This window comes from Ursus maritimus, unplaced genomic scaffold, assembly GCF_017311325.1.
Source record: "Ursus maritimus isolate PB19 unplaced genomic scaffold, ASM1731132v1 scaffold_24, whole genome shotgun sequence".
NCBI classification, from domain to species: domain Eukaryota; kingdom Metazoa; phylum Chordata; class Mammalia; order Carnivora; family Ursidae; genus Ursus; species Ursus maritimus.
Genome location: NW_024424897.1, coordinates 33,885,855 through 33,905,277, shown reverse-complemented (window position 1 = coordinate 33,905,277; position 19,423 = coordinate 33,885,855). Strand labels below are relative to the sequence as shown.

At 61.8% G+C, this 19,423-nt stretch overlaps 1 protein-coding gene across 1 annotated transcript; it reads left to right on the top strand.

Annotated features, from left to right (window-relative positions):
• The first annotated feature begins 6,429 nt into the window (after positions 1-6,429).
• TBX2 (T-box transcription factor 2) lies at positions 6,430-15,512 on the top strand. The gene is made up of 7 exons (XM_040640925.1): positions 6,430-6,824; positions 7,937-8,204; positions 9,170-9,316; positions 10,529-10,605; positions 10,712-10,875; positions 11,332-11,969; positions 14,101-15,512. The coding sequence occupies exons 1-7, from the start codon at positions 6,430-6,432 to the stop codon at positions 14,551-14,553; spliced, it is 2,142 nt and encodes a 713-aa protein (XP_040496859.1). The 3' UTR covers positions 14,554-15,512.
• The last annotated feature ends 3,911 nt before the right edge of the window (positions 15,513-19,423 follow it).

The window sequence follows — 19,423 nt, the reverse complement described above, 5'->3', positions numbered from 1 at the left end:
GGGGGGGGGGGGGGGGGGGGGGCTGCCAGATTAGCGGCAGCTTTTCCCCCATTTCGGCTGAATCAGAGACCTTGATGTGCCTGGCACAGCCCCAACCCCCAGCCACAGCAGTGTTTCAGTCCAAAAGAGCCAGGGAGAGGGGTGTCGCCAGGCAGCTTGTTCAACCTGCCCGTGGCGTGGCTCCCTGGGGATGGGTCCAGAGCTCTAGGAAAGGTGAGGCCCCTGAATCCATGTGGGTGCATGGATGGGGCAAAGATGGAGAGCCGGGAGCGCTCTCCAACCATGCAGGGAACTGGCTGGCAGCTTAGAGTCAGGAGTCCTCCCTGGCTCAGCCCTTTCCCTCCAGGGGGTGCAAAACATCTGTGGCCTCCTCCAGTCAGGGAAAGTTGTGGGTGTAGGGCTGGACTTGCCGGCTGAGCTTGCAGGACAATCTGGTTATTCATCTGCTCACAGCCAGGGCAAGTCTTTGAGTATGTGGGGGAAGGGGGAGGATAAGAAAGGCCAGATAAGCTGGCCCCATGGCGGCTGCCACAGAGCTCGGGTTATCAGAGAGCCCTTGGGCCTGGCCCCTGGCTAATTGGGGAGGTTATGGACCCTGCCACAGCCTGTAATCAGCTGGAAGTGAGATCTGGGCCCCTGGGTGGGGGACCTTACTGCCCACTGGCCCCAGAGCAGCCAGCCTCCTATCCTCTAGAGATAACACCAAGGGCAATCTCCACCTCAACCCCCAGCAGCCCAGCAGACCTCCATGATGCCATCACCTACCAGGCCATCAGAACATGCATCTAATTGTGGCCTGACCCGGTGACCTTGAGGAAGCCATGTGATCTCCCTGATTCTCACAGTGCTACCTGCTCAGAGGGCAAATTACCATGGACTTTCTCTCAATTTGATGGAGGAAAAAATATCTTCATGGTCTGTGAGGAGGCTGACGGGAGCTGGGGTGGCAGCTCAAGGAGGGAGGGCACTGTCTGGGATTGATTTGAGAAAAGGCCCAGTGGTCCCAAGGCAAATCCAGCGCACAAGTAGTGTGGGCTCTGGAAGCAGGCAGAGGCCAGAGCAGGCAGCTGCCAGTCTGGGGTAGGAAATGGTTTCTCAAGGGCTGATTTTTCTGACTTGCACACAGATCAGAGAATTTCTAAACTAGAGTACTGCTGGGTCTTGATTTTGCAGACGAGAAGCCTGAGCCCCAGAGGGGGCCCAGGCCTTGCCCAAGGTTACAAAGTCACACAGCTAGTCTGACCTCTGTCTGTTCCTCGCTGCCTCCTACGCCCCGGCCCATTCCCTTGGAGGGCTGGGTTCTGTGCTGACCGCCCTGTCCCGCGCCCCCACATAATCCAAGACTCTGATCCCACTCATCTCCATCCCGTACCCCTAAGAGCTTCCAGCCCCAGCCCCTGACTGATGCTTGAAGCTGCTTCTTGTCCCTGTGTAACTTGGAAAGGCAGCCCCCTCCTGCAGACCTAGAGCCAGAAACTCTAATGGGCAAAGGGAGAGAGCATCTTGTCTGTCTTGTATTCAAAACAAAAGCCCAGCCTTGGGGCGGGGGGGTGGCGGCTGAAGTCTCACTGTTGCCCTGCTGTGTAAGTCGGGGTAGCTATCAGGACAGCAGTGACATCAGCTGCTAAGGAGTGGATGCAGCCTTGCTCTCTTTTAGGGCCCCAAAGTCCCATCCCAGCTCTGCCACTGGTAGCTGCGTGGCCTTGGGTAGATTACTGCACCCCTGGGCTTCAGGGTCCTCATCTGTAAAACGGGGAGAGGTGCGCGTCCTGGCAAGAGGGGCAACCAGGCTGAAGCAAAGAGGAAGTTACCCATTAAAAAGGCAAAAGGTTGGTTTGAGGCCCGGAGGCTGACCAGACAGGCCAGGTAGCTCTACCTCGGGTAAGAGAGGGAAGGTACGACCCAGCTGGAACCCTGATTGTGGGGTGCTGCCCCCCGCCCCACGACGCTGCGCCAAGAAATCCCGGCCTGCTCCCTGCAAAAGCGTTTGGGAAAGCGAATCCAGATCCTGAGGAGCGCTCGCAGGCCAGCCCCGCCCCTCTCTCGCAGGTGGGCTGGTCTTGGGGGTCTTTAAGCGATTTGCCCCCTCTTTCAAACCCCACAGCAGCATTGCCTGCTCGCACCGCCGTGATCCCAAGCACCCACACCCATCATTTCACAACTGTGCACGTCCACGCGCACTCGCAGATTCACAGACGTACACTTCACTTTGGCCGAGCCCTGCTCCCAAGCGGACGGCGGCCACCCGCGGACCGAGACTCCAGAACAACTAATAGTCTGGAGCTCCCAGGGTTATAGGGTCCCCAAAACTCTGGGGAAGTCGCCCAAAGGCCGGAGGGAACGCACCCTCGCCCACGCACCTCGCCCTCGCCCTAGCCCTCGGGTGTGAAGCGACCCCCTTCAAAGGCCGGTAAGTCCGGAACCTGAGCGCCCAGGAGGGGCCTCGTCTTAGCATTAACCTAGAAGACTGGGGACTGGGCCACACAGGCCGCGTCTGCCCAGGCGCTTCCCGGGACCTAACCGGAAAAAGTGGCCCCGCCGCCTTTCCTGGAGCAAGGCCGGGGCCACGACGCGGGCCGGGAAGAGGTCGCGCCTCCCGCTCTCCCCACGCCCTCCACCCCATCCCAGCCACTTGGCCCGACCCTGCGCGGGGTAATTGGGTCGGGAGGGAGGCGTCGGGCGGGCGGCGACTCCAGAGAGACTGCGCGCCTGTCAGCCACAATTTGTCTAAGTGGACGGGACAGGCCGGGCCGCTGCGGGCCGGGGTCATCGAGGCCGCGGCCCCCACCCCAGCCAGACCCGGGACCGCGGGGGAGCCGGGCCCGGCAGCTAAACGGGGCTGGCTGGCGCCAAGACTCCGGGAGGCGCGGGTCCGGCCGGGAAGCGGGGATGGGAAGCAACTCTGTGTCTTCCCCCGCCCCACCGTCACCACCAGCACCACCACACACACATACACACACAACGCGCCACGATGGGGACAGGCGCCCAGTGGCACTTCCACCGCCGGCCACACGCTTAGGCCACACACGTCACCTGAGCTTAGCTCGGGTACAATCCTATCCTTAGCACTCGTCTCACGACAGCGCCCCGTTACCCGACGCCCGTCCCCTCTGCCACCCGACCATATATCCCCAAGCCATCCACGCGGGCGCACGCAGATCCACGCCCAGTCACACAGAGCAAAGACACCGGCGAGGCCCAAGACGGGGAAGGTCCCAACAGTGGCCCTTGACCCCGCGAAATGCTTCGGGGCCAAGGACGGACGGGCGGCCCAGCCGGGCTCGGGACCAAGGCCCCACCCGGCCCAGGCCTCCCCCTCCCGATTTCCTTGTTGCGGGAAGCGCGGAGCGCACCGAGGGCGAGCAACCACCCGCGGGAGGCCGGGAGGCCCGCGCCCGTGCGACGCCCGGGCCCAGGACTGTCTGGGAGAGGGAGGGGCAGCTGAGCGCGCGTCCCCCGCCCGTCTGCGGGGCCCGGCCGATGCGAAGTGACAGGGGCCGGAGCTTTGTTGTGGAGCCTCGGCCGCCTGGCGCCAGCCGCCCCCGCCCGTGCCCTCCCCCCTCCAGCCCCGGGCGGCTTGCGAGGCGCCCCCCGGGGCCTCTTAAAGAGACACGAACTCTCAGCCCCGGGGACCCCCCCTAGAGGCGCCTGATCCCGGGAAGGGGAAGTGGGGTAGACCCAGGTGGGGGAGGGGCCGAGCAGGAGCTTGGGAGCCTCAAGGCGCCGCTCCAAGGCCTCCTGGGCCTCCCCCGAGCGGGTTTTCGAGGAGCCAAGGATATTCCCCGCTGGAGAGTTTGGCTGGGGGGTAGATTCAGAATCTTGAGAGCGCCTGTAGCAGGACCTCGGTTGGTTGCGGACGGAAAGGCAGGGCCTAAGACCGGGGCCTGGCCGGAAGAGCCTGTAGCTGTAGCCGCGGGAGGGCACGTCGGTGACCCGGTGGCTGTGGCCAGGTGGGATCGTGGTCCCCAAATGCAGCCATGCACCGTCGCCGGGGTTCTTCGGCAAACAACCCAAGCCAGCGTGTTTCGAACTCTCCGGGCCTTGGACCCCTGGACCAGCTACGGACCTTTCCCAGGAAAATGTCCAAGTTGCACACAGCTGGTGTACACACATTCTTACGAGTACGAAAGTACATGTACACACGCACGACCAAATGTATTCACGGATTCCCGGGCCGTCCCCGATTCCTGGCTAAGGAACGCTGCCCTATTATCTGGTCACCTTACCGACTGCACAAACCTGCCCACACACGTTCCTCCCTGAGGGCGCCATATCCCGCCTAAATGGAGCCGGCAGGACTTTGCCTGTGCAACGCCGCAGATCCTGCCCCATCTGCGTAGACTGCGCAGCGCGGAGTCGCAGATTCGTTCTGGACAGAGAGGAGGCACTAAGAGAGGAGTGACGCAGCCACGAGCAGGGTCGTGAAGAAGAGAAGCCTGTGGGGGCGGCGCTCCTTTGAGAGCCCGTGAGGGAGCTTCGAGGGCTCCGGGACTGGCTTGGAAAAGTAGAAAAAGGTCGCGGAGGCCAAACCGCTCCGGCCGGTCCCTAATCCGACTGCTCCAAGCCATCTTGGGTTTACATGCCGGGTCCAAGTGTTCAGCGACAAGGTGCCCTGTGACTGGGTGTGCGCAGTGGATGGGCAGTGTTGCCTGGGTCACTGTTGGATGTGGGCTGTACGCGCCTACCAGGCGGGCACAGGGCCCGCGCCGGCCAACTCACCCCACTTATATAGGCTGTGCGGGCAGGAGTGTACACCCATATGTAGTATGCGTTCCTTCTTGTCCTTTATAACGCGACCACCAGAATCAGTCTGAGTGTCAGCGCCTGAGCCCAATTCTAGGCAGGTGTGTGGCCGCTTCACTCTCTGGGCGCACTCCTTGTTGCCGCTCGCGCCATGCACAGTGGGCACCACCGTCTGGGCAGTACACACACACACTACACACACACACACACACACACACACCACGGGGCGGGGGGAAATAGTGGGGCTGCCGAAGAACGAAGACTGGGAGGGTGGATTCAACCACAGGTGCGCTCAGACACTCCGACCCCCACACTCGTTACTCCGAACTACTGAACTTGGGCGGCGTACGCTTCGGAGAGACGGAACCAAATTCTAAGAACGTGGGGGAGAGCGGAGAGAGGATGCCGCTGTGTAGGATGAGGGAGACTTGGGTCTCCGGTATCGGATGCGGCGAAAATTCCTTGGGTCGCGGGTCAAGAATCTGGGAACCGGGATCAGCCCGCGCCGTGCCGCCCTGTGCTTGGCGGAGATGCGCTCACCTTCCTAGCCCCGAGGACCGGCTCTCCCGGCCGTCTGAGGACTCAGGGCTGGATCCCGGACGCAGACAGACAACTGGGCTGAGTTCAGGGTTTGCCGGGAACTCCACGTTCCTTCTGAGTCTTCCTATGAGGGGGAGGCGCGGACTAGGGGGTCCCCGCGTTCCCTGAGTGCAAGGCCGCTTCCCATTCCCGCCCACGCCGGCCCCACCGGGGTTCTACCACCGCTCCACTCACCGGCTCCCGCCACCTGGGTTCTGCTCCAGGACCTCGGCCGCCCGAGCCTCCCGACTCGCCCGCCCACCGGCCTCTCTTTCCAGCCCCCGCCGGAGTGCAGGGGCCCCGGGCGGCGCCGCGGCGGAGAGCGGGGTCGGAGGCCAAGCTGGGGCGCGGGCCAGAGCGGCCGGGCCGCCGGCGAGGGAGAAGGAGGGCGCCCCCTCTCCTCTCGGGGCCGTGTCAATGCTTTGCACTTGGAGTCGGCGTGCGGCTGGGGGTCCTTCCCCAGGGCTCTGGGACCCGGGCGCCCCCCGCCTCAGGCCCTTTCGGCGGGTCGAGTCGGCCCGCCGCGCTTCCCCGTCCCGGCGCAGGCAGCCGCGGGCGCGGGCGGCGGGGTGGGGGCCGGGGCAGGGGGAGGGGTCTCGGGGCCCGCTGGCCCGTCATTGGTTAATATTTTATTCTGTTGACATGTTTTCTTACTGCTGAGGCTTCCGACACCTTCTCCCCGGCCCCCCCTCCCGGCCGGAGCTTGGCTTGAGCTGTCAAAACCCCGCCCCCGGAGACCCACAATTGGTCCAAAAAGCGTAAAATCAGCAATCAAGGGGGGCCTGGCTCGTTAGCGCAGGGGATCCGAGCAGGGCAGGACATGTGAGATAGTCACAGTTTTCCAGAGATCACGACAAGATCTAACCAGTCGCGCGTGGTCCCCGGCGCCGGAGCGGGCCAGCCCAGCCCAGCCCCGCGCAGAGCCCCCGCCACCCCCGCGCCCAGAGCCCTGCGCCCCTTGCCGTGCGCCGGACGGGGAGCCGGGAGGAGTCGCCGCTGCGCTTGCCACCCGGGTCGCCCTTCCTCCGCGCGCGCCGCCGCCCGGGCCGGGGGTCCGAGCCGCGCGCCCCCGGCCCCGGCCCCTGGGCGCCTGGGCCGGATGTCCCGATGAGAGAGCCGGCGCTGGCGGCCAGCGCCATGGCTTACCACCCGTTCCACGCGCCACGGCCGGCCGACTTCCCCATGTCCGCCTTCCTGGCGGCGGCGCAGCCCTCCTTCTTCCCGGCGCTCGCACTGCCGCCCGGCGCGCTGGCCAAGCCGCTGCCCGACCCGGGCCTGGCGGGGGCGGCGGCCGCTGCGGCCGCGGCGGCGGCGGCGGCCGAGGCGGGGCTGCACGTCTCGGCACTCGGCCCGCACCCGCCCGCCGCGCATCTGCGCTCGCTTAAGAGCCTGGAGCCCGAGGACGAGGTCGAGGACGACCCCAAGGTGACGCTGGAGGCCAAGGAGCTGTGGGACCAGTTCCACAAGCTGGGCACCGAGATGGTCATCACCAAGTCTGGGAGGTAGGGCGGCTGGCTGGCCGGAGGGCACGCAGGCGGGCGGGCGGACTGGGGGACCCGCAGCACCGACCAGCGCCGAGCCCGCCGCTCGGGACTCCCGGCTCCGGCCCCGGCGCCACGCTTTTAGCTCCCACAGACAACCAATTTGACTTTTCCTATTTGGCACCGAGCGAATTTTTTTTAAAACTAAGACATAAAAATCTCCCGAATGAAATAAAACGAAAACACGCTCCTAAAGAATAGTCCCAACCTTTCCGAGTCCCAAAGCCGAGAAGGCCCCGCGGCTGGGCCAGGGCGGGTCTCCGAGATCTCGGCTGCGGCTCCTCTCCCTGCCGCCTCGCTCTCCTGCCTTCGGGTCTGGCTCCGAGCTCCGGGGAGATGCAGCATCTCCCGGACTGTCCTCTGACCCTGGAGCCCAGAATGATACTCGCACCATGTTAGGCCCAGGCTGGCCAGCTGATTCCAGCCGGCTGCTCCGTTCCAGCAGTAAGCCCCAAGCGGGTCCAGAGGGAGCCTGATCTGGGCTGGGAGCCTTGTCCGGGTCCAAGGAGCGAGGAGCTCCCTACTCGCACACCGCTCCGGGCCTTAAAGCCAGAAGAAAATCACAGTCCCCAGCCCCTCCACCCTTCGATTCAGCCACCCAGAATCCAGGCCTCAGGTTCACCCTCTTCCCCCGAAACGTAAGGTCCTTGTTCAGCTGTAACCCAGTTCCCAAGCGAACATCTTCTGGTTTTATTTTTGGGAGTTTCAGTCCCAGTGTGCATATCCCCTGAATGAATTTTGGGGAGATTCAAAAGAAGCAGGTGTATTTCTAGGGGGCCCGTGTTTCTTTTCGGAACATCGGCTTTCATCTCAGATGAGGGAGAAAGACAGTCACCAGACCTGAAGATAAGGCCGATAGGAAACCATATAATAAGAGAGGGTTTGACAAGCGGAAATGGGATCCCCCAGGAATAACAACCACTGGTGGGGTCTCCTAGCAGTAATATGGGGCAGAACAGCGACAGCAAGGAAACAAGATGGGGAAGCTCCTGGCAGTGGTGTGTGTCTGAGGAGTGGGGTCCTCAGACATAAAACCGGGTTCCATGTAGTCTTCCCCTTTCTCTTTCTCGCAGGCGGATGTTTCCTCCATTCAAGGTGCGAGTCAGTGGCTTGGACAAGAAGGCCAAGTACATCCTGCTGATGGACATTGTGGCCGCCGATGATTGCCGGTATAAATTCCATAACTCGCGCTGGATGGTGGCGGGCAAGGCCGACCCAGAGATGCCCAAACGCATGTACATCCACCCGGACAGCCCGGCCACGGGAGAGCAGTGGATGGCCAAGCCTGTGGCTTTCCACAAGCTGAAACTGACCAACAACATCTCTGACAAGCATGGCTTCGTGAGTGCTGGGCAGGCGCAGGGAAGGGGGTCTGACACTGCGCATCCGGTGCTGTAGGGGGTGGGGGCGGGAGAGCAGGCGGCGGGATTCCCTAGAGGGGAGCGCTGGCCGAACCCTCAGAGTGCCCCTGCTCGGGTCACTGCCCTGTGGCCTACGCTGGCTAAGCCTGGGCCCAGAGGGTTTCGCTCTGTAGGCCTGGGCAATGAAGGGGTTGTGGGGCGGCAAGCTCCAGGCTGCTCACAATCTCGGCTGGAGTCATGCCTTCCAAAGCTCTTCCTGGAGCCCAGCGGGAGTCAGGAGCGACCGGGACACATTCGTGCAGCCTTTGGTCTTTAACTACTGAGCTTGGAAGTCCTGCCTCCCCCCACCTTCCCCTTGACCGTGTCCCCATCCCCCCCCCAAACTAGGAGATTCAAAAGTTAAACCAGCCCCCTTCACATCCTAAGAGTCCTTTCCGTCCTCCCACAGGCAGATGTCCCACCAGGAGGAGGGAGTTTGGGGGTTCTCTCCGTTTCTGCCTGAGCCAGGCCCCCAGTAAAATGGGAGGGGGGAGTTGATGGGGCAAAAGGGACTGCCCATTCAGAGGCAGGGCAGTCGTTGAGCCCCCAGAAGGTCCAAATATTCTCTCCGTGGAGTTACTAGGGGCTTAGCAATGAGTCTAGGAAGAGAGGTTAAGAGTGGAGTGTTATGCGTTTTTTAATTCTGTTTCATTTCTGTTTTCAACTGGGGTAATTTTTTTAAATGGAGAGAGAGAAAAAACTGCAATAAAGAAAACAGAGAGAAAATAGAAGAAAAAGAAATATAGGCAAGAAGAAGCGCAGAGAAGACAGGAGAAAATCGCAGAGGAGGGGGTGGAGAAGGCAGACGAAGAAAGAGACAGACTTGGAAAGAGGTCAGGTCCCCAGGGAGTAGAAATGCTTGGGCCAAAGGCTGGGGGCTGCCGGCTGACCGTGCCCTCCCCACAGACCATCCTGAACTCCATGCACAAGTACCAGCCGCGCTTCCACATCGTGAGAGCCAACGACATCCTGAAGCTGCCCTACAGCACCTTCCGCACCTACGTGTTCCCCGAGACCGACTTCATCGCGGTCACTGCCTACCAGAACGACAAGGTGTGCTGGGTGGGCGGCGGGCCCAGCCCCTGCCCCGATGCCCCCTTACACCTGCAGGCTCCAACCCTTCACTCACACCAGCCCAAAGCCCCCAGGACCCACCCTGAGCCCTCACAGCTCACTCCCCAGGGCCGAGTCACACATCTGTAAGCTCAGCACCCACTGAAATCCTCCAGGTTCCCTCCCAAGTCTGCGACACGTACACACAGGCTCCCCCGGGAGCTCGAACAGCTGGGCGATCGTTGGGGTGGGGATGTTTACTTAGCAATTAGCAGAAACTCCGGGACCTCACTGACATTTTTACATTTTATTCGTTTATTTCTTGGCTCCGGGACGGGAATTTAAATGAAGAGATGGAGCCAGAGGCAATCTGCCCTGGTACTCCTGAGGCTACGAAACCAGCGATAGGAACTTAGGGCCCAGTTTTCACTGGGGGGGGGGGTGTCAGAGTGCGGGACAGGTGACACAGCTTCCCAAAGCACCCCCCTTCCTCTGTCCAGACCCTGAACCCCTTAGGAGGTGTTTAGAGACTTTTCCTTTAAGTTGAAGGGCTTTTTCTTCTTGCTGCCTTTCTACACTCTCTCTCTAGAGGGGCAGAGAACCACTCCCTCTGGGCCTGTGCCCGTGTGTACCCCTCTCCGGAGAGTGTCCAAGTGTCCTACCGGTCATTCTTTTTGTCTTTGTGAAGTGATGTGTATGCGGGCATGCGGGCAACATTTTGGGCACCTTGGATACATGTGGAGGTGTGTGGATTCGTTTGGTTCTGTGGGCACTTGTTTGTTTTGTCTGTGTGTACTTGCGAGTGCGCGGGCCGTGAGTGTGATCTGTCTCCGTGGTGGGACTTGCCTGTGCTCTGCTGTCCCTGTGCGCGCCTGCTCAGATGCCCGGTTTGTTGAACTTGAGTGACCGAGTGGGCCTGGGTGCATGTTTGGGCAGATTTCGACTGCGCGCTGCTTTGGGCTTGTGTGTGCAAGAGAAGAGAATATGCCTCGAATAAAGTTTTTGGAGGAGAGACCCTATGGCTTCCCGGGAAGCCCGCCGGCCGGCCTCACCTCATCTTCCGGCTGGGACCGACCTATCCCAGGCGGGCGGGTACCAAGTGGACATTCGCGGGGCTCTCCTCTGGGCTGGCAGCCTCTGACCTCGGGGTGCCCCAGGCCAGGCTGGAGGAGCCGCTTCCTGACCTGGCGCCGCCCCCTCGGTCCCCCGCAGATCACGCAGCTGAAGATCGACAACAACCCGTTTGCCAAGGGCTTCCGTGACACCGGGAATGGCCGGCGGGAGAAAAGGTGAGGAGTGAGCCTGACCGCTCTACTGAGGGTGCCTGAGCGAGCAGGACGCGGGGTGGGGGTGGTGAGCGCGCGCCTCTGACCCGCTCCCTCCGCTCATCCCCAGGAAGCAGCTGACGCTGCCGTCCCTGCGCCTGTACGAGGAACACTGCAAGCCGGAGCGCGACGGCGCGGAGTCGGACGCCTCGTCTTGCGACCCTGCCCCCGCACGGGAACCGCCACCCTCCCCGGGGTCAGCGCCTAGTCCCCTGCGCCTGCATCGGACCCGAGGTGAGGGTCCGGTGGTCGGGGCGGGGGTGGAGGAAGAGGAGAGGGGAGGGGAGGGTCTCCTCCCGGCGCCCCGCTGGCTCTTGGCTCAGCGTCGGGGTACCCGTACGGCCTGGGGGAAGCGTCAGCAGTGTATCTGGGATGGAGCATCCGACCCAGGCCTTCCCTGGGAGGGCGGTCCCCGGTAGCTAGAAGATCTGGCTGGACTCCGAGCCAGGCCCCTGGCGCTGAGTGACTCTGGCAGCGAGTTTCCTTTACATGGCTGTTTCTCCAGCTGTAAATACGGGGCCTTAGATTAGGTGACCCGAAGCTGCCCCTTGCCCGACGAGGATCCTCGAACGTGGCATTCCCGAAAGAGGGCCTTTCCCAGTCTCTCCGACCTGGCCCAGACACCGGGGGAGGCCTCGCGTCTGTCTCTTCCCGGGCCCCTGTGACCTCGCGCATCCCCTCTCCCCGCAGCCGAGGAGAAGTCCTGCGCTGCGGACAGCGATCCGGAGCCGGAGAGGCTGAGCGAGGAGCGCGCGGGGCCGGCGCTAGGCCGCAGCCCGGCCCTGGACAGCGGCAGCCCCCCTCGCTTGACCGAACCTGAGCGCGCCCGGGAGCGGCGCAGCCCCGAGAGGGGCAAGGAGCCGGCGGAGAGCGGCGGGGACGGCCCGTTCGGCCTGCGGAGCCTAGAGAAGGAGCGCGCCGAAGCCAGGCGGAAGGACGACGGGCGCAAGGAGGCGGGCGAGGGCAAGGAGCCCGGCCTGGCGCCGCTGGTGGTGCAGACGGACAGCGCGTCCCCCCTGGGCGCCGGACACCTGCCGGGCCTGGCTTTCTCTGGCCATCTGCACGGGCAGCAGTTCTTCGGGCCGCTGGGGGCCGGCCAGCCGCTCTTCTTGCACCCGGGACAGTTCGCCATGGGCCCCGGAGCCTTCTCCGCCATGGGCATGGGTCACCTGCTGGCCTCGGTGGCTGGCGGCGGCGGCAGTGGTGGAGGAGGCGGGCCAGGGACCGCCACGGGGCTGGACGCAGGCGGGCTGGGTCCCGCAGCCAGCGCGGCAAGCACTGCTGCGCCCTTCCCTTTCCACCTCTCCCAGCACATGCTGGCATCTCAGGTAAGGCCTGTGATCTGCAGGGAGAAAGAGCGAGGCGGGCACAGGGCCTGAGGGTGCCGTGGGTGCTCTGAGCTTCCAGCGGGCAATGACTCTGTCCTGGGGAGCCGTGATGGACACTCTCCAGGACACCTAGGTTCAGGGAGACTAACACTGTAGGTCTAGGGTCTGGCCAGGGCACTGTTTCTGACTTGTGTGTGACTCTAGACAAGTCCCTGACCCTTTTGGGGCCTGTACCCTTCCCTGCGCCTCCAGTACAGAGTGGCATCCATTAGGTTCTTTCTCTGACAGACTGGCTCTGCCTCCGGCTATTGGGAAGTCCACCTTCCTGGCCTCAGGACACTTCTCTTGGACACAAAAACCCTTGGCTCAGTGTCAGTCCCTGAAAGGCTAAGATGCCTGGAAAAAGGGAGTAGGAAAATTTGCAGTATTTTCTGGACAATTGACCGCCATAATGACCCACCTCTCAGATGCCTGTGGCTGCTTTCAGGCCCTCCAGGAAGTCCTCTGACCTGACAAAGGAGAAGGTTGTTCCTTCCCCCCACCTTGGGTCTCCCAACTCTCCAGCCACACATCTCAGGGAAGAGGGGCTCAGTTCCCCAGGCCCAGGCTGAAATTCTGAGCTCCCGGGGGAGACTTTATGAAGCTGGCCAGCAGCAAAATATGGAGAGCCAATGGGGAGGGCGGTCTCTTTGGTTGCTTGGGTGGAATATTCCCTGTGGAAAGATTTGGAATCTCTACATTCATTTTCTTCCCTCTGAGGTTTCTGGCAAATTGAGCCCTTGAGATCTTATCTTAAGGGAAGGAAAATAGGAGTTCAGGTCTGAGAAGGCTCCTTTGGTGCAGAAGCAAATATTTTTAAAGTGGGGGAGGGGGTTCTGAAATGGGTTTTTAACAGAGCTCAGTGTCAGGGATGTGTGGAAGTGAGTGAAGCACTCACATCACGTATCTGTGGCTCTGAGATGGCAAGGAAGCCTCCGGAAAATGGAGCTCAGGGCCTGGAGCTGAGCATCCTTAATTCTATGTGTATGTGAATGCCTCCTCCCCAGCACGGGCATCGGAGAGGTCGTGGGGAAGTCAGGGCAACAGGTGCAAGGCCAGGTTGAGAGTACCCAGCACTCAGGAAGCATTGCTTGGTATACTGCTACTGGTTGTTTCTGTGCCAGGGGAGCCTGCCCCTGAACATCCGGTAGAGCCAAGTTTTGGAAGATCTAGAGCCTCCCTCCTTCCCCCCCACCTGAGATGCGAGCACTAAATGCCCAGTAGGACTTGACCTTCTCAGGAAGGATATTTTCTCATTCCTGACTAAGCTACTTCTTTCCTTCTCCCTGCCTGAGCCAGGCCCGAGGCTCCCTGGAAGCCCAGCACAGTCAGCTCCCTGTACTCCTCCCCGTACCTCCATACTCTGGGGAGTGAGCCATTATCTCAAAGGTCAGATAATCCAAAAGTCGGGCCTCATGGACTCAGACGGTGTTTGTCCAGGGTTTCCTGGCTACTGTGCTCTCTGCAGGCAGACTTCGCATTCCTTCCTCAGCTGCCACTGAGGTTCTCTGTAGAATATCCAGGCCAGTTTATAAACGGATTGGCATCTGTGCCCTTCTCCTGGCCCAGGCAAGAGATCCCTGAGCAGGCAGGCAGGCAGGTTGAAGGAGAATTTATAGAGCTCTTCACCGCCCCTGCCTGTGCTTCCTCAGCCCTTCTGGGGGCTCCTGCAGAAAGAAGGGCTGGGGGAGACACTGTTCTAAGGGAGCAGAACCCCCATGACAGTCAGAGCTGCCTGCTTGCCACCTGGCTCTTTGCCTGCCCGGTTTCCTCCCTCTAGGCCTTTGCCCATGCTAGTTCAGCCACCTGGCATGTCTTTCCCTCACTCGACCTGTAAGGCCTGGCAGGGAGCTGGATGGCGCCAGACCTCTGCATCATAACCTGAAGTGAGCTCCCTTCTAACTGGGTTTGGCACAGCGTACTGGCCCATGCCAGCCTGTGCTGCTTGGGGTTACAGTTCTGTGAGCTCTGGGCTTATACTCCTCGACCCGCAGGGCGAGGATCTAGTGGTAGCACCACCCCCAGCGCCCAGCTTACCCTCAGAACCCCGCAGGCAGGATGCCTAACCCTTGTTTTGTTCTGTCTCTTTCAGGGAATCCCAATGCCCACTTTCGGAGGCCTCTTCCCCTACCCCTACACGTACATGGCAGCCGCTGCGGCCGCGGCCTCTGCTTTGCCAGCCACGAGTGCTGCGGCCGCAGCTGCGGCAGCCGCAGGCTCCCTGTCCCGGAGCCACTTTCTGGGCAGTGCCCGGCCCCGCCTGCGTTTCAGTCCCTACCAGATCCCGGTAACTATCCCGCCTAGCACTAGCCTCCTCACCACGGGGCTGGTGGCGGAGGGCTCCAAGGCTGCAGGCAGCAACAGCCGGGAGCCCAGCCCGCTGCCCGAGCTGGCTCTCCGCAAGGTTGGGGCCCCTTCCCGAGGTGCCCTGTCACCCAGCGGCTCAGCCAAAGAGGCGGCCAGTGAACTGCAGAGCATCCAGAGACTGGTGAGTGGGCTGGAGAGCCAGCGAGCCCTCTCCCCCGGCAGGGAGTCGCCCAAGTGAGGGGGCTGCCCAGCTGCTCCGCTGCCCCGCAGACCTCCCGGGCTACCTGCCCCTGCTGCTTGGGACGTGTACAGCACAGAATGGGTATTTATTTAAATAAAGGAGCAACAGCGGGCTGCAGCAGCCGGAATAGAGGCCCGATCAGCCAGCCGGGGCCTGGGACATTTCCCTGGGCCTCACAAGGAATCCAGCTGCCGGGAACACAGTCGCTTAGGAGCCACTGGTCACGGTCCAGATCTGCTCCAGTGTCAAGGTGACATTGGCCAGGGGCCCCTCTGGGTCCTCCAGCGCTGTGGGGAGGCCTCATCACCCCGCCCTTCCAGAGTCTCTTCCAGAGCCAGAAGGTGCAGGAATCAGGGATGGGAGCCTCAGAGAGAACCCCAGAGCCCCTAGCCTTGGGCCTGGACCGCTTGAGAATCTGCAGTGAGGGATGCTGGCCTCAGTGAAGACTGAAGTCAGTGTAGACTTGAGCTGGGAGGGACCTGTTCTTTTAGTCCTCCCACTTCTTACCCCCAAAAGACAGGCGCCCCTCCCACCCCTGGGTCAGCGGAGGGAGTGGCACTTCTGCCTTGAGTCCCCAGGGAAAAAAAAAGAAGATATTTATGAAATAAATGATAATTTGTGTAAATAAGCTTTAAGGTTCCCAGAATATGCAAATTGGTATTAATTTATTCAAAGGTGTACATTGCTGTGTACATAATATCTAGAGATTAATTCATAGCATTTAAAATTTCTTTTCATTTTACATGAGCATCTATATTGTACAGGGCTGGGTGGGGTCCTTGGCTGCGGGAGAAACCCCGACCCCCGGAGGAACTCCCACCGCGCCAGCCCCTCGGCCCCTCCGCCCGGGCTTTGCTCGCCCGGCCCGCGGGCTCCACCTCAGGTTTTCACTTTTCGCTACGGAGCGAGACGAAAAGACAAAAACGCGAGAAAACAATAAAACGCTGCAATGCGAAGTGAACGGCGCTGTGCGCTCTGTGGGCCGCGTGGGGCAGGGGCGCAGCAAGCGCGTAAGGAGGGACTGGAGGCGGGGACAAGACGCCGGGCGCCCCCTGCTCGGCGGCAGCTGCACCCCGGGGGCGGCAGCGGGCTGGGGCAGCGGGCGGAGCTGCGAGGCCGGGCGGCGCCGGCGAGGGCCGCGGGCTGGGCCGGGAGGCGCCGAGCCGCTTCGAGCCCCCCGCGCTTCCCGCGCGGGCAGCCTCCCAGGCCAGGGGCCGGGCTCCCTCTGCTGGCCACTCGCCTCTGGCCGCCGCCCCAGCCACGCCGCCCCGGGACTCCCGGCTCCCTCTCTGGGGCTCCAGAGTGGAGACGCAGCCCCTTCTAGCGCCTCTGGGTGGGTGGAGCTGGGAAGATGGCTGCACCCTACTCCCTCTCCCTTCTGAGGAGTTTGGCCGTAGTGCACCCAATAGCACGGACCCTAGAATCCTTTTCCATCTCTCTGCCTCCTGAACCTCAAAAAGAAACAATTCTCGGGGCTTCTGGCTGGCTCAGTCGGTAGAGCATGTGACTCTTGATCTCTGAGTCCTGAGTTCCGGCCCCAAGGTGGGTGTAGAGATTTCTTAGAAAAAAAATATTTCTCCTTGTCAGGGCTGTTGCCTAGAGTTGCAGAATCTGACCCGAGAGTTCTCCCGTGTAACTCATCTAGATCGCTCTTTGGGACGTGGGGAGTGTGGGTCAATGGGCTCCTTCCTTTCCTGCCTGTTTTCCCTGGTATAATAAAGGGCTCGGCTGGGCTATGCCTGGGAGTCCCACTGTGTTAGTCTCCATTAGGCACGTTCTTCCCCGCCGCCTACTTCTGCAATGACAACTGCCTCCTATCCTTTGAGCGCATCTCTGCTTCATCCAGCCCACAGGTGTCTCCGGCCCCAAATCCTAGTAGTGGGAAGGGGTGGAAGATGGGCGGTCACCCCTTTAACCCACTCTTGGGTCGATCTATGCGTCACTGAGCTCCCGCCTCCTCCCCAGTTCTCTCCTCTTTAAGCCTTGAGAGTCCGTGCAGCCCCTGACGAACGCACTGCCTGCCCGCCTAGGGCACTTTGGGGGCGGGAAGCACGGGTCCTCAACTCACTAAGAACGCCAGGAATGGTGACATCAAGGAAGGATGAAGGTGGAGGTGGAGTTGACAGTAATCAGACCTCCAGGTGCCCTGGACACCTCCGTGGGCCAACACACTCGCAAGGAAAGAGAACCATGTCCGCCTCTCCCAGGGAGGGAGCTGGAGCCATGCTACGCTGAATTTGGCTAGGGGCTTGGCCCGTGAAAGAGTGAAAGGGCTCAGAAGCCTGTCCCAGCCCCCAGAGGGTGGGTGGGCTGCTTCTTCGCCGCCCCTGACCTTCGGCAGGCAGGACAGAGAAGGGTTAGTCCAGGAACGGGGCGGGCCAGAGAAACCCCTTTCTCAGCTCAAGTAGAATCCCTCGTGTCAGGGTGCTTATTCGAGGTCGCTTTGAGCTCAGAACGCCCCTAAAATTCGAAGAGCTGGGGCACATTCACTTCTTCCGGTTTCTCGCTGCACGTCTAGGAAGGAAAGTTGGCAAGAGGCAGCGAGTGCTCAGCAGTCTGCAGAGCAGGCTGCTAACACCAGGGGGCAGCACGGACCTCAAGCCGCGGTAGGGGCCGCGTGCAGGGGAGGGGGGGCTCGAGGAGGGTCGCTGCAAGCGCTAGGCAGGGCGGCCTCGTGGCGGCCACATTCTCGCGGTGTGGTTGCTGCAGCATCTCAGATGGGGTGGAATGATACTGCAGGGCTTCGAGAGGCTCCAGGCCCTGAGTGCAGCTTGGGGAGTCGTCCCTCCATTCCCCCACCCACAAGGCTCCTCCCGGAGTCTTCCTCGCGGCGCTCCACTGGGTCCCAGCTGCGAAAGTGAGTGCGGCTGCGGGAACCGCTCGGCCAGCTGCAGGGCCTTGTCCCAGACAAAGGCCAGGCCGCTCCTTGGCCCAATTAAGCCACCCGACTCCCCTGCTTCACATCCCTCATTGTTCCCGGAGTCGCCAATTAGCCCAGGCGCCTCGCGTCCCTCCGCTCTGGTGCCCAAGTCCTTCTTAACCCTTCTGGGCCTGGCACCAGGGGCCCTAGACGGCAGAATGGCCAGCGCGCGGATATGTGTGGAGGGCATGTTTGGGGTGATGAGGTTCGAAGGGTCGCTGAGGGGAGATGCGCGTGGGGTCAGAGAGGGAACGGTGCTTGTTGGTGCCGGATGGTGAGTGTGACTCACGGGATCTTGAAGACTGGGGATGTGGTTGTGGGGGCTCTGTGAGACCCCTAGCGGCTAAGCAGCACGGATCTCAAGACCTAGAGCAACTCACTTCCTCTTAGTTAATCCGACTCTCCCGAGACCCTAGAGCCATTCCTTTCCCCCCACCCCCACTCACGCTGCGGCGAAGGAAACGTACAGCATTAGTGGCCTGGGCCCACCCGCCACCCAAAGGCGCTGAACTAGGGTCCGCCTCCCTTGTGTACCATGAACGCCCACTCAGGGCATCCCTTGGAGCTGGAGGGGAATGTTCAGCTTCCTGCTGCCCAGGACACACACAGGTGAACGCCTCGGCTCGAGTCCCCCCACCCTTTCCCGGATATTTGATAGTTCAAAGGACAGAGTCTCCATGAGACCGAAGTCTAAACGCTGAGCATGTCTTCTTCCCAGCTTTGGGAAGTACCCCAAATCCAATCCCACTCTTTCCTCTCCTTTGCCGTCCTGGATCTCAAGGTTTGGAGCACCAGCCCAGGAGGCAGTGTCAGGCGAGGGGCCGAGCCCTCAAATTCTAGGGACTGGACAGCAGAGGGAAAACCCTTGCACGCCCGGGGAAGAGGGCAAAGGGAAAGGAACCTCCGGGTCCTCTCTGACCACTCCCCGGAGAGCGCCCTCGGGAATGCAGCCTGGTCACCCCTCGGTGGATGCGTTGATGCCAATGTCGGAATCTAGGATTCCGATTTGTTCTTGGAGCTCCTTGTGGGCTACCGGAGGCTCAGATTTCCTCGCCCCACCCCACACCCACTCCGAAACACCTGGTTTCCAGAGTCGACGGCTGCTGCTCTTTTCCCGGCTCCTCCCCTGGGTACCTCCCGCAGCTCCCCGCCCAAAGCAAACCTGCCGCTTGCCCTGTCCGCGAGCCGCGACAACTCCGCAAGTGTCCACGAGATGGCGCTCCAGGCCAGGGGCCAGACCGCGGCCGGACAGCCCGCCCCAGGCTAGAGCCGGAGGTGGACAGAGAGGTCCACAGAGATGGGCACGGAGACAGAGCCACAGACTGCCTCAGATCCAGGCCTACAGACGGGCACAAGCTCCGGAGTGACCAAGAGGCTCCGCGGAGCCCGAATGGGGCTGTGGTGGGGCTGCAGACACAAGGATGGGAGTGAAGCGTCTTTCCTTCCCCTTGGGACTGTCTTGCGGTGCCAACTCCCCGACCTGCGACCTGCGAGACCCTGACTGCAAAACGGCCCGGCCCCCCTCTGTGTGCCCGGCTGGGCTGGGGCCCTCTCGAGGTCCCAACTCTGGCCTTCCACGCCTCTCAGGAGCGGGGTTATGGGCTTGGACCCTCCGCATGCCACTTGCCGGAGGAACTGCTTTGGCCTGCGGGCCGACTGGACGGTGCAGGGGTGCGGGATAGGAGGTCGAGGTGGCTCTGGGGCGGAAGGGCAGGATCCAGTGCTCTTCCTGCCCAGAAGTCAACCTAAGCTCCTTCCTCCAGCTCCTCACCTTTTCCACTGCGGTCTTCAAGGTCGAGAGCGTGGTCATGGGAGGAACCTACAGGATGGTACCCCTGGGGTGAGCCCTGCGGAGCTGCTCTGGTGACCTGCTGTAACCCCTGGGTGCCAGAAGTCCTGGGAAGCTTTGGGGCTGCATATTCCAGGGGGAGGTGGTGGGGAATACGG

Bases quoted from the DNA above. Each gene is read 5' to 3' on its own strand.
- TBX2 (XM_040640925.1), top strand. From the start codon at position 6,430: ATGAGAGAGCCGGCGCTGGCGGCCAGCGCCATGGCTTACCACCCGTTC. The intron at 10,876-11,331 runs GTGAGGGTCCGG...CTCTCCCCGCAG, and splicing joins GCGCCTGCATCGGACCCGAG to CCGAGGAGAAGTCCTGCGCT. The intron at 11,970-14,100 runs GTAAGGCCTGTG...TGTCTCTTTCAG, and splicing joins AGCACATGCTGGCATCTCAG to GGAATCCCAATGCCCACTTT.